The 12,878-nt window shown below is 40.6% G+C and overlaps 1 protein-coding gene across 4 annotated transcripts in view; it reads right to left on the reverse strand.

The window, feature by feature from the left end:
* The window catches only part of SMARCA2 (SWI/SNF related, matrix associated, actin dependent regulator of chromatin, subfamily a, member 2), a 191,539-nt gene that overhangs the window by 130,379 nt on the left and 48,282 nt on the right, over positions 1-12,878 (reverse strand). For all 4 annotated transcript variants that reach the window (XM_006260254.4, XM_059724765.1, XM_019478048.2 and 1 more), the window contains exons 7-9: positions 4,095-4,221; positions 1,577-1,750; positions 1,142-1,315 (exon numbers count right to left, since the gene is read on the reverse strand). In XM_006260254.4, the coding sequence (XP_006260316.1) occupies positions 1,142-1,315; positions 1,577-1,750; positions 4,095-4,221 (475 nt within the window). The remainder of the gene's footprint in view (positions 1-1,141; positions 1,316-1,576; positions 1,751-4,094; positions 4,222-12,878) is intronic.

The following is a 12,878-nucleotide window of genomic DNA, read 5'->3' on the forward strand; positions in this document are numbered from 1 at the left end:
CATAGAAGCATTGTTACTGAATTATTAAGTATAAACTAGTGGTTAATTATTTTACCCTGCAACTACATATACTATTTGTAGATTTCAGTGAACTTAGTTTTTAAAGAGAATTCTGAAAAGTTACAAGCTTACTGCAAGTATTAAGACAAATGTTATCCTGAGTGATAACCATGATTAGCTCCTGCACTTGCCCTGCCTATTTAGGTGCAAAATCCTGTTTAGAATATTAGTTAACAGTTGTTAGTAACTATGTTCCAAAACGTACTATTTTCCACAGTACTCAGAAGGGACATGGTCATATGAGAGGCTACAGTAAATACTGTATGAGATGGCAAAGAGAAAGAGAAGAGGAAGAGCACCACAGGTAACTCTGTCCAAGGAAAGCCCTGGGAATTAAAGGGATATTAACTCTGCCAACCACTGAAAGGGTCATTAAACACCTACAGCATTTCCTGGAAATTTATATTTAAATAAAAACAATTATATATGAAAAAAAAATCAGGGTGGACCAGAGGTAAGAATGTGAGAAAGGGGACACAGCTACTTCTACTGAAAAAGCACTTAATTTCCTTTAGCTTTTCTATAAACAATTCATATTGCAAACAACTTTTTTGGCATACAAAGTTGTCAAATCAAGGTCCTGAGGACTACTGCAAAAAATTAGAAAATTGGTGATGGTTTCTGGAACTAAAATGCTAAAGTTAGAAACTGCATGGTCTTTACAAGGTGAATTTTAAAACTGTAATGTTCTTGCACTGTTATAAAAAAACCAAAAACTTTGACAAGAAAAATTAGGTATTTTAATGATTTTATACAAGAGTGGCTAGGGTGTCATGCATTGACCGGTATTAATTAGACACTAACTAATATAGACAAGGATGACATGATAAATATATTATTGAAACCACAAGAGAAAAGTTTAGGCAAGGTACCACTATCGCCACCATAAAATATGTACAAGTAGCTTTCCAGAAGGTTTAAGCTTAAATTAGTTAAAACCGACTGGATCAGAGCAGGCACCTAAATGTGCCTATCAGATATTAAACCAAGCTTTATCTTAGCTAAACAAATTTTTGGCTGCCATATTTGAAGAGTGCAACATTCCGTTTTTTCAGACAAGTTACAAAACGCCCCCTCTTACCATGAGTCTTCTCATTCGTTCTTTCTCAATTCTTTCAGTTTCTTTCTTCTGTTCACGCTCAGTGTTGGCATGCCAGGTTGCCACGGCTTTAGAAAGTTTCTGAATTTTCCCAGCCACTGACCGGTGATATTCCTTGAAATCTTTAGCATGCTGCAATATACTGTTCAGATATTCCTATAAAAAGAAAATAAATATATCAGCTCAGAGAAACAAGATGTTCTAACTGAAAGACCACAGGATTTAACACCAGAAACGTCAAAATTCTAGACTAGACTCTTTCCTTACAGTATGGTGTCGGGTAAGTCATGCTGTCATGCCTCAGAGTTCCCAAAAGTATAAAATCAAAATAACTGGCCAAGTGAAGTGAGGTCTAACATTCAAATAGTATTTCTCAGGTCTCAAATGTTAATGTTAGAAGAGCAGGGGTTAAAATACCTGGTGCTTCTGCCTGCGCTTTCTCTCTTGCTCTATTTTCTGCTGTTTCTCAAGCTTTTCTGTCATGCGGGCTTCCCTCAGAGTCTGGCGCTTGCTGCGCTTGTAGGCTTTGGAGTTTAGCGCGGTCTCCAACGTTGTATCACGACGCATGCAAGCTACCACTTCTTGTCTTAGCTACCAGCAAGAAAAGAAAACTTAAAAACAACAACATTTTACATACATTGAAGAACATGAATGCAGTATAACAAAATAGGAAGTTAATTGTTCATGAGATCCCTAGCTTCCCTCATCTCTTTCACTTTTCATTAATGCCTTGGAAACACAGGCCCTGCACTCTTCAGCTGCAGCAAGATCAATGTCATCTTTAACAAATAATCTGTAGCATTTTTCTCTTTTTATGCAAAGGTGTGAACTGAATTTAATTCAGCAGCTCCATAGTAAGGCTTCAAGAAATGTTCTTTTCCTATATTAGTGTTTAAAAGTGAGACATCCTATTCCTCCTTCCTTTACAGGAGGTGTTGAACATGAAAGGGTCCCAACCAAGATGTAAAGCAATTCCAGCAGCACATGGAAGTACTGGGTGTCCTGTACACTTTTAGTACTGGTAATAAACTTGGTTGAGCTCATCCACACTAACAAACAGGATAAGCATCATGAACAGGAAAGGAAGTTGAAAGTTAAAGGTAGGAAGGGTATGGCCAAAGTCATACATGCTCAGCATAAGCAGCAGGCCACTTCTGAAAACTGGCTTGTGAGGAGGCCTGACCACAGAGGCAGCAGAAAGGATTCACGTTACAGAGTACACTTAAACAATGCTAGTCCCATATATTTCCTCCAGGAACTGATTTTGCTTGGACTGCCAAATCCCATTTCTGCTGTTCTTGGCTCAGCTAAGTAAGCCAAATGGCAAAGGCCCCAAAAGGTATGGCATTGCCAAGCCTCTTTGTGACAGTCATATACCTGCATGCAGCCAAGATTTCTCTTGTATTGCAGACATACTCATTAGGCCTCAATTTTCACAGCCTGCATGCCAGGACCAGCATTTTGATAAAAGGACTTTCTGCAAGGAATATAGAAAACAATGCATACCACTAAGAGTATGCCATTGGTTCTTTGAAAAACCTGAGTCACTAGGTTCAAGAGTATCATAAAAGGGGTATGTATTATGATTTGTGCTAGAACATGACCTTGCAATCTCATAGCCTGTCCTGTTGTCCTCTTTGATCTCAGTTTGGGCCCTCACCATTAACTCAATGGAAGACTATATCACAGACCTAGAGTTCAATAAGAAGTGTACAGAGTGAGAAGGGGAAAGAGAAAGGGTCTCAGAGCACTAAGGTACCCTGCTCCTAAAGAGGGGAAACTGCTAGGGAAAGAGCCCTAGCAGTGAGTAAGGAGCCCAGCTGTTGGTTGCCAGGGCAACTGGAGCTAGCAAGCGATCACACCTGCCAGCGGTCAGCTGACTGAAAGGGGCAGGGCCTGGCTCCCTTATAAACCCTAGAAGGTGAGGCCAGAGGAGTTCCCTGCCAGCAGCCAAGGAGGAAGGAGCCTGAAGGCTCTCATGGAAGAGAGGAGAAGCCTGAAGGCAGGAGCAGCATCTGACACTGCTGCGGGGTGAAGTATCCCCAGTAGGCTTAAACGTGGTTATAGTCGGGCGGCTTCCGTTTATGTTAGAGCCCAGGGGCTTGCATTGTGTTACTGTTTAATACCGGTGGTTTGGGTGAGGCTACTAGGGATTGGAGGAGGCCTCATAGGGGACCCACAGCAGTGTGAGGACCCCAGCGCCAATGAGGGCGCAGCATTCGGGGTGCACTGACCCCAGCCCCAGGAGAAGGGGGGCAGCATTTGAGAAGCACCAGAGAGAGGGCAGCATAGACGAGCGCCAGAGGGGGTGCCGAGTGAGACCAGGGCCACGGAGAGCCTAAGCGCCAGAGAGGGCAGAGCTAGACAGGGCCACACAGGGCCCAGAGAGGACAAGGGGGCCGAATTATAACAGGGCCCAGACAGAACAATGTCCATTCCATCTGCGAGGCTTGGAGCGTGGTAAAGGGGTGGCTGAAGCCACGCATAGCCCATAAGGCTAGGGTGCCCCGAAACACCCACTATAGAACGGGGCCCATAAAGGGGTCTAAGAGCCCACAGGGCTCGGAGCACATCTAAACCATGTCTAAGAATACATGAAGGCAGCCTCCCTAATATATTGGAACACCAAAGACGTGGCGGACGAGAATTTGAGGGTGCCCTTGGGCCAACTTGGCATGGGAAGGGGGCCTTAAGGAGATCACGGCCCTCCTGCAGGACCCCGCACCATGACAAAAAGAAAAAAAAATACATCTTCAGTAGTATAAGTAAATACTGAACAAGTTTAATGCTTCTGTAAAAAGGAGGTCTTTTTCTCCCCATTTAAAAAGGAGTTTCCACAAGAGAATAAATTAAAGCTCAGTACTTTTGTACATGCCTCTTGCCAACACATCCCATACTGTAACAAACCACATTTGCCTGTGATCAAAAACATTACCTGGCGCTGGAAATTCAGTAACCTAAGTGCCTTCAGCTCCACTGTAGCTTTGGTTCGCAGGTCAGGGGGCAAAGAGCCAGGCAAATTCTCCAGTTCCTGGATTCTGTGAGCAATTCGAGCCTGAAGCCTAAATAAATATAGATAACCAGGAGAGATCTGTCAGTAACTATCATATCAGATTGTCATACAAGGCACCAAAATTGAAATATTCACTCCATTTTTGCTATTTATTTATTCTGAATTAACACGTGCTTCTAGGAAAGGAGAAGTCAGGACTACTTTTACGTTGCAGAATTTGTTCCCAGGTCAACATCTACACATGCATTCAAGTGCGTTAATGTAAAGCACCATTGGCTAGTACCTGTATCTGTTAGTATTGGCAAACAGCACTTTACATTAATCTACTGCACAATAATTGCTGCACACATGGAGATGGTGATGCTTTACTGTGAATTAGTCTAATGTGTAGTAAAGCACATGTGTAGATGCACTCATTGAGTATTATTTTATTTCTCCTTAAAGTGTGGATATATAGTCAGAACAGTTACCAGTCAAGAATGAAATATTTTTACTTCATATATTAGTTCCCTCTTGATATTTAGATGCCTATCTGCTTATTTTATTGACAAACTGTAAGTTGCCACAATTTTAATAAACCATTAGCAACGTACAATTGTTAAGAGCGCAAATTGGAAGCCACTTCGGTTCACCCAGCCAGCATAGAATTAGTAACTCATTTCCAGTTAAAAGAGCCTGGTGATGATGCAAAAGCCAGAAAAAGCCTGGCTCTACTTTCTGATTTCAAGCAGAGTTTTTGTGCCAAGTTTAAAAAAAGCACTGTAAGTTTTGTGTTTTATTTGTAAACTCAACAAATTTGATCAGGCAGTCAATTATACACAAACATGGACCCCCAAATGCTATTTTAATAACACTGTAATACGTCAACATTCTTTTTGGCTTCTTGGTCTACCATGTTCTATTTATCATATTTACCATTTTCCTAAATATGTTATTCAACTTCAGTACAACTTAAACTGTGCCACTCTTACACAGTAAGATCAAAATGGATTAGAAACGTAACCAATAAGAGTTTATGAATGCAGTCTAAGTGGTCCATGAGCTGCATTTTAGTTCAACTGAATCAACAATGGCACTACAAAGAATTTTCTCTCCTTTTCCACAAAGGTATGGGGATTAGCATGTATTTACAGTCAACCCCACTTAATGCTGCTTCGCTTAGCGATATTTTGGTATAATGCTCCTTTTAAATTGATACCTGATTTCACTTAGCGCTCAACAAGTTTTGCTGTAATACTTGCGGTTGCCATCTTGGGTTATGAAAAACACTTGCAGTCACCATCTTGGGTTGTCAAATACTTTCGGGTTTTGCTTAACACTTGTTTTAACACTAATTTTTTCAGGAACCAATTAAGAGCGCTAAGCAGGGGTTGCCTGTAATCTGTCCATATGGTAAAGGACACAAAAACATAATAACTTGTAGGAAGTTTGATTGCCAAAATTGAAAGGCTAAGCCTACTCCCTCTGACAGAAAAATGCACTATTATTTTTTCTAATCTTGCAAATAATTCAACTTCTTAAAGGGCCTACTGGCCCATTTTTTCTATCACCTACAAAATGGCAAACACAGATGTGACACCTTACACAGTTCCTTATTAAATTGCATGTGCAAACAGAGAACCTAATAATAAAGCTCTCACACACTGCCATTTTAAAATACTATTACTCAGTACTAGAAGTTTGGGTGATATTTTTTTTTTTTTACAGGGAGGTTGCCTTATGTTTACCTGCCTGCCTGATTTAATTCTAAAATGCAAAAAAACCTTCTGATTAGTTTATCCACAGGTAAATTTTATTGTCTTGATAACTCCATTTAGACAAGGATTTCTGTACCCAAATTCCACTGAAATTCAATGAGAGCTGGACTGTCATTCATATGTGTTCCATTAATGTATACATGTATATAAAATTTAACTCCCCAAAAGGATAACATTATGGGGAAATTTTTAAATATAAATTTGACTTAATTCTGGTAAACTTTTATTACAATAAAGTCACTTAGTTTTACTATATTGCCTCAGCATATATGACACACTTTAGTTTAGATCTCCTTTTTTCAGGAACAATACATCGTATTCACAGGACAATAGTGATAGGACTAAAGCAGGGGTGCTCAACCTCTGGCACCTTTCACACAGCAAGATTGGGCCCCGCCTCACCACTCTGCACTGGATTGGCCCCACTGGCCAGATCCAGCCCACGGACACACTGAGCACTGTCCATCCTGCCCGAAGGGGAAAAAGGTTAGGCACCACTGCAGTCCGCTTGAGAATTTGCAAGCATCATGTTCCCATATTCTTGTAAGACAAAACAAAAAAATAGGTCTTCTCTATATCTGTTATCAAGCTGCTCCAGAATTAAATATTATGAAATTCCCCACCCCTTGAGCCAGGGGTCCTGTGGTAAAAATAGTATGCGACTGTGCACTTAAACTGCAGAATAATGCAGATTCACAAGGAAGCTAAAATAAGGTTCACAGGCAATTGTAATCTGGCATTTTCTAATTTTTGAGTGCTTGATTTTGCAAATAATACTTACGCTTTTACACATGTGGATTTTGCTTGTGTAAATCCCAAGATTTTTTAATAAACTAACTCAAATAACCTCAGAAACTGCATCACAAGGCATCATATTGACATGCATGTTACTTCTAAGCAGGGTTGAAATGTTCCGGTCCCCTCTACCTCCAACCCAGATCTCTGCCCCTGGAGCTAACTGTGTAGATAATAACCATAGTAAGTTGCCATTCTTCACATAGATTAGCACTGCAGGGGAACAGAAAAATCTGTCAGTGGGTTTAACAGATATCTGCTGAAAGCAGGGGAATGGTGAGACTCACAAATCTTGGAATCAACTGCAGGCTCCGAAGGAAAGTATGCCCCAGCGTGCCTTTTCCCTGCCTAGTCTGATGTTTTATCTGCCCATGTGTTCCAATCCACTCTAGTTAGCTTCCTATCCCAGTCTCTTTACCCAACCAGTCCCAGTTCTGATACAGGACTTCTAGGCTACTGAGTCCTGTTCCGGGCATTTGTAGGCAAATGTTCACCCAAAAGGGTTCACAAAAAACTCTATTCTGGCTCTTCTTGCACACCATAGCTACAAAGCATTCAATAAAAGAAAATAACCTTCACTGTGCCACAGGAAAGATGAGATGCCACCAATGCAGAATTTGTTGAGTAAAACGTGCTCAGATGATCCTGGAAGTGGACCATGGCCAAAGCTACGGAGAAAGACAAAAAGAACCCTACAATAGTCCCTGCCAACCTGACCTGAGGAAAAATTCCAGTTATCTTTCTTTGTAGATTCTCTGTTTGGTCTTAATACCCTATTTAAAGTTACCTGTTCATCCAAACAGGTCTGTTGCCCTTCCCTACTAATTTCATCCTCTTGCTTAGAATGCAAGATGGTTCTTGCACTTTTGGTTTAAAATAATCCTACACTTCTTCTGTATTTCTAAATCTTTAAATTTTTGGGTCCAGTTAACCCTCCTTAAGTTTAACAAACTTTGCACTTCTGAAGTCCCAAACCATAGTTTTAGGAGTTTAGGCTTAGAATTATTCTAATTTAGCTTTTTATTTACACTAGACTGAATCACTGTATCCAAGATTACAGTCTACAGCCAGCTCATTTTTACCCTGCTACTTACCAAAATCAAATCTAAAATAGTACTGCTTCTTGCTGACTTGGTGATCATTTGAATGAGAAATCTAGCTGTAATCTTATTCAAGATTATCTGCACCCTGCCACTATTGGAAGCCTTTGTTACTCAATCTATATCTGGAATTTAAAATCTCCCATAATCACACAGTGGGTGTATACATGAGATGCTAGCTATGCAGTAGCCAAATAACACTGCAATAGCATGTCAGGCAAAAACTCTGCTACTACATTACTGTGCAGTAGTATTGGGCTACTGCCCAGTTAACAACTCTAAAAACCCATGCACTGGCTCTACTGTGCAGTAGCGCCAGTTACTGCACAATGATTTAGTACTTGGTTATGCAAGTACTAAACTTAATGCACAATAACTATGGTGCATTAATGAATGTGTAGACACACCCAATGTCTACTATTACTAGCTCCTCTCCCACAGGTTTATCATAGAATCACAGAAAGTGAGGGTTGGAAGGGACCTCAGGAGGTCCCTTCTCAAAGTAGGACCAGCCCCAACTAGATCATTTCAGCCAAGAATTTTCTAGCCAGGTTTTGAAAACCTCCAAGGATGGAGCTTCCACCACCTCTGTGGGTAGCTTTTTCCAGTGTTTTACTACCCTCCTAGTGAGAAAATTCTTCCTAGCATGTAACCTAAACTTCCCTGGCTACAACTTGAGGCCATTGCTCCTTGTTCTGTCATCTGCCACCACTGAAAACAGTCTAGCTCCATCCTCTTTCAAACCCTGCTTCAGGTAGTTGAAGGCTGCTATTAAGTCCCCTCTCAATCTCCTCTTTTCTAGACTAAATAAGACCAATTCCCTCAGTCTTTCCTCATAAGCCATGTTCCCCAGGCCCCTCACCATTTTTGCTGTCCTTCACTGGACTCTTTCCAGTTTGTCCACATGCTTTCTGTAATGGGAAGCCCAAAACTGAACACAGTACTGCAGATGTGGCCTCACCAGCGCTGAAGAGAGGGGAATAATCACTTCCCTTGATCTGCTGGCAACACCTACCAATGCAGCCCAGTATGCTGTTAGCCTACTTCGCAGAAAGGGCCCACTGCTGGGTCATATTCAGCTTACTGTGCACTGTAACCTCTGGGTCCTTTTCTGCAGAGCAACTGCACAGCCAGGCAGCCCCCAGCCTGTACTGGTGCATAGGATTGTTCCATCCTAAGTGCAGGTCTTTGCACTTGTCCTTGTTGAACCTCGTGAGATTCCTTTGTTGGTCCAATCCTCCAATTTGTCTAAGTCACTCTGACATATCCAACTTTGAGTCTGGGGTCTATGAGGACCTCATTAATGTTCCTCGCAGAGTGACTTTTGCCCAAGCAGATTCTGTTTTGTCTACATATAATTGGTTTATTTATTTTTAACCAGTATGTTGACATACAATGTTACCTCATCTTCTGTATCCTTATTTTTACCTTTCCTATGGATGTTATAGCCTTCAGTATCATCCCAGTTAAGACCACCATTCCATCATGTTTCTGTCCCAGGTTACATCCTACAATAAGAAGTTCTGTTGCCTTCATGTTACTGTACAAGTGGCTCATAATGGCATATGGGCAGTCCTCGGACTTATGACACCATTGGTTCCTGAAAAACACATCTTACGTCGAAACGTTGTAACTCGGAACCAATTTTCTCATAAGAAACAATGTTATAAATGGGGGATTGGTTCCTGAACCAAGGCTCAGTACCCTATTTTCACCAAAAATACCCCAGAATTTTGTACTTGATCAATTATAGATTAGTAATATAGCTACATTAATGTATTTATATTGTAAATAGCAATCGTATTGATTTGGAAGGACTTATTTGAGGTGACTTTGCTGGATTTTTTGAAATGCTCTTGGTTGGACTTTTTGAAGGGTTCTTCGCTGGAGTTCTCAGAAGTCGTGGCTGCAGGTTTTTTCTGCAGTCTTGTCTGCTTTCTTAAAGAAAGTGTCCAAGGAAGTTTGGGCAGATGTTCTCCAGGGAGATGAGTGATGCAGCAAACTTGTGCACTGGCATGGTGTGGCGTCACACTGGATCAAGCATTGTAAAGTCGAAACTGACATCAGAAAGTTGAAATGGGGTGTCAATTTAGAAATGCTGTAAGTGCAAAATGTTGTAACTTGAAATGTTGTAAGTCGAGGACTGCCTGTACAAGCACTTTGTTTGTTTCTATCCAAGTTCACAGGTGGAATTTGAACAATTTACTACCTAAAATATTTTCAGTTCCATTCCTGCATCTCACTGTCTCATCAGTTCTTTCTTCTCTCCTTATTTGTTCTCACTCAATCTCCCTTTTATTCCAACTGTGTTTCCCTCATCCCCTGGGGTATGCCAGCTTCCCAGACCCTATTGCACTTAATGGCATAGAACAATAAGCACCTCCTTGGCCAGTCCCATTTTTTTTTTTTTAATACAGACAACTGCCATACACTCCTTTTCATAAACCAATTAAATTCCACCTTATAGTGTAGTTACAAGGTGGTTTTTTTTTAACCTCACTACTCCCATTGGACAGCCATTCCAGAAACATCATGCACTAATTTCCAAACTAAACTTCCACATGGACAGTTTATGCCAATTTGTTCTTAAACTAACACTGTCCTTTAGCTTAAATAGTTATTCTCCCTCCCTGGCATTTCCCACCAACTCTTGTTTTATTTCTTGAGAACAGACAAATAAAGATTTACTGGGGATATGATTATGTTGAACAAAGTAAGCCTTTTTAGGGTATGTCTAATCAGCAAGAGCTAAAGTTGCTCTCAGACTGGAAATAATACAGATGCATTCGCATGACACTGTACCAGATTAATAAGCCATTCGGAGATGGGTCACATAGCTATTACAGATACATTGCTTCTAAAGCTAGTTCAGAAAAAACAAAGGAGGTACCCCTGCACAATAGTGCCTTGGCACCACATAAACACACAGCTAGTCTCCAAAGATAGGGCATCAGTTTTTGATCGTCCTAGTAAACTCATCTCTTCACCTGTTCCAATTTGATCTTTCTTGAGCACGAGTGACCAGAATTGCACACAGCATTCCAAATGGAGTTTTGTTAGTGCCTTACACAATGGCATTACATTGCAGATTTCCTTACTTCTTTGGGAAACACTATTCCTAATACAACTATAATACAAGCATTTGTTTGACCAGTTTTCATGGGGACAGCAAAATGCATAAGCTTGACACAAAGGCCACTTCCAACACAAAATGTGGTGTCCTTGTTCCAAAGCATGGGACATGAGAGCTTTTCAGAAAAATAATATCTTTTTGATGCAGGCAGAGTACCATATTTCTGTCTAGCTTTGTTCTCAGAAATGTATGAAATTTAAAAAATAATAATAATAATAAATAAATCAATTTGCAGTAGATACCCAGGCATAGAAGAATTTCAGCCCAAACGCTATCATGCAGCATGTTTAAACCCTTGCCTATAATAGTTCACAAGCAGTCTGACATCAAAAGAAAAACCACTAGCTCTAATCCTATTGCTACTAAAAATGACAATGCAAATTTTACCAGGGATTGCAACAGAAACAGGACTGGACACACTGGCAGGTCAGTTTACTAGAAACCTTAGCTTTAGAGTTAGCCCAAGAATCTAAAAACTAATGCAAAACAAAACAAAAACAAAACATTTAATTTTTTAATAAAGGGGAAAAAAGCATTCTGGCTGATGGATATGCAATCCCAAGTTTGAAATATCTTATAAACACAGATACCATAAAGCGAACCTCCGCTATTTCTTTCAGCAAACAGCAGTTGTTTATGCAATAAATCTTTACCAGTACAATAAATATTCATATATTTATGTTAAACAAAAAGGGAAACATTGAAAAAAAAAACAATCCAATAATGTAGTACAAGTACACTGGTGATGTTATGCCAACTGGCTGCTTAAAATTAATAGATTAATAAACCATTAATGGTAGCGTTCTGCACCGTCAGGCAGTAAGGCTGTCATTCATGTAAATACCCAGTTTAGATTTTTTAAAAGTCCTTTAAGAGTTGGAACCTTTAAGTCTGTTGGCTATAGTTTGTATTAATTTAGAGTATTAGACAATCACTGTATTTTAACATTATGCAGACAAGTACCGAGATATTTTCAGAGTCAGTGAACACTGGCCCAGCACTAAATTTACTTTTCTAATTTTGCCACAGTACATTACCACTATTCAGTGTTCGCTGGCCATGGAACCCGCACTTTCATTTCTGTTGTATAACAAACAGAAGTGAACACTTTGTCCTATATGACAGAAGGACAGAGGCATCTAAAAGTTCTAAAGACAAGGAGTTCGTAGGACAACAGCAAATACAGGGCTGCAGTAAGAGCACCGATAAAAGGTTTCCTAAGAATATTTTACCCAAATATATTGGCTTCTCATTAAAGTGGTTTAGAAACATAGAAATGCTGACTGATGGTAAGTACAATTAAGTATCGCTGGTAACAGAACTTTGTGCAAGGAATGACTGCAAATATATTCCTTAGTTATCAGTTTGTGCAGGGGTTCCCAACATTTTTATGCCACGGCCCAGCAAACTGCGGACCAGAAGTGGTCGCAGCCCGGCAAACTGCAGAATACTGCGTGGAGCCCTGCAGCCAGAATTTCAGGATGGAACACAGGTAAAGATACGTCCACTCACCGGGTGGGGGGGGCGGGCCAAACGTCAACCGCGACTGCTGCAGGCCCTGCAGGAGGAGTCACGGCCTCTCCACCTGGCTCTGCGGGGCCACAGTTTGCCAGTCCACGGTCACTTCCAGTCTAGTAGCCAATTGCCCTGCAGACTGGCAGTGAACCCTTTGTGGGCCGTGGTCCAGGAGTTGGGAACCCGAGTTAGTTGAATGACGGTGAAAAAAGGCAGGTGCTATGAAAGGAAACTAGGGACCATACAGCATAGTGTTTCTCAAACTTTTAAGTAGCAAGTACCCCCTAACTTCTGAATATGTTAATAAGTACACCAACACTCAATTTTCCAGGAGATTTTACATTTATATTTATATTTTTTAATAATTTTCCAGACTAATGTGTGCCATGTTGGAAGAAGGGCTGTG

The sequence above is a fragment of the Alligator mississippiensis genome, chromosome 3 (genome assembly GCF_030867095.1).
Source record: "Alligator mississippiensis isolate rAllMis1 chromosome 3, rAllMis1, whole genome shotgun sequence".
Lineage (NCBI taxonomy): Eukaryota > Metazoa > Chordata > Crocodylia > Alligatoridae > Alligator > Alligator mississippiensis.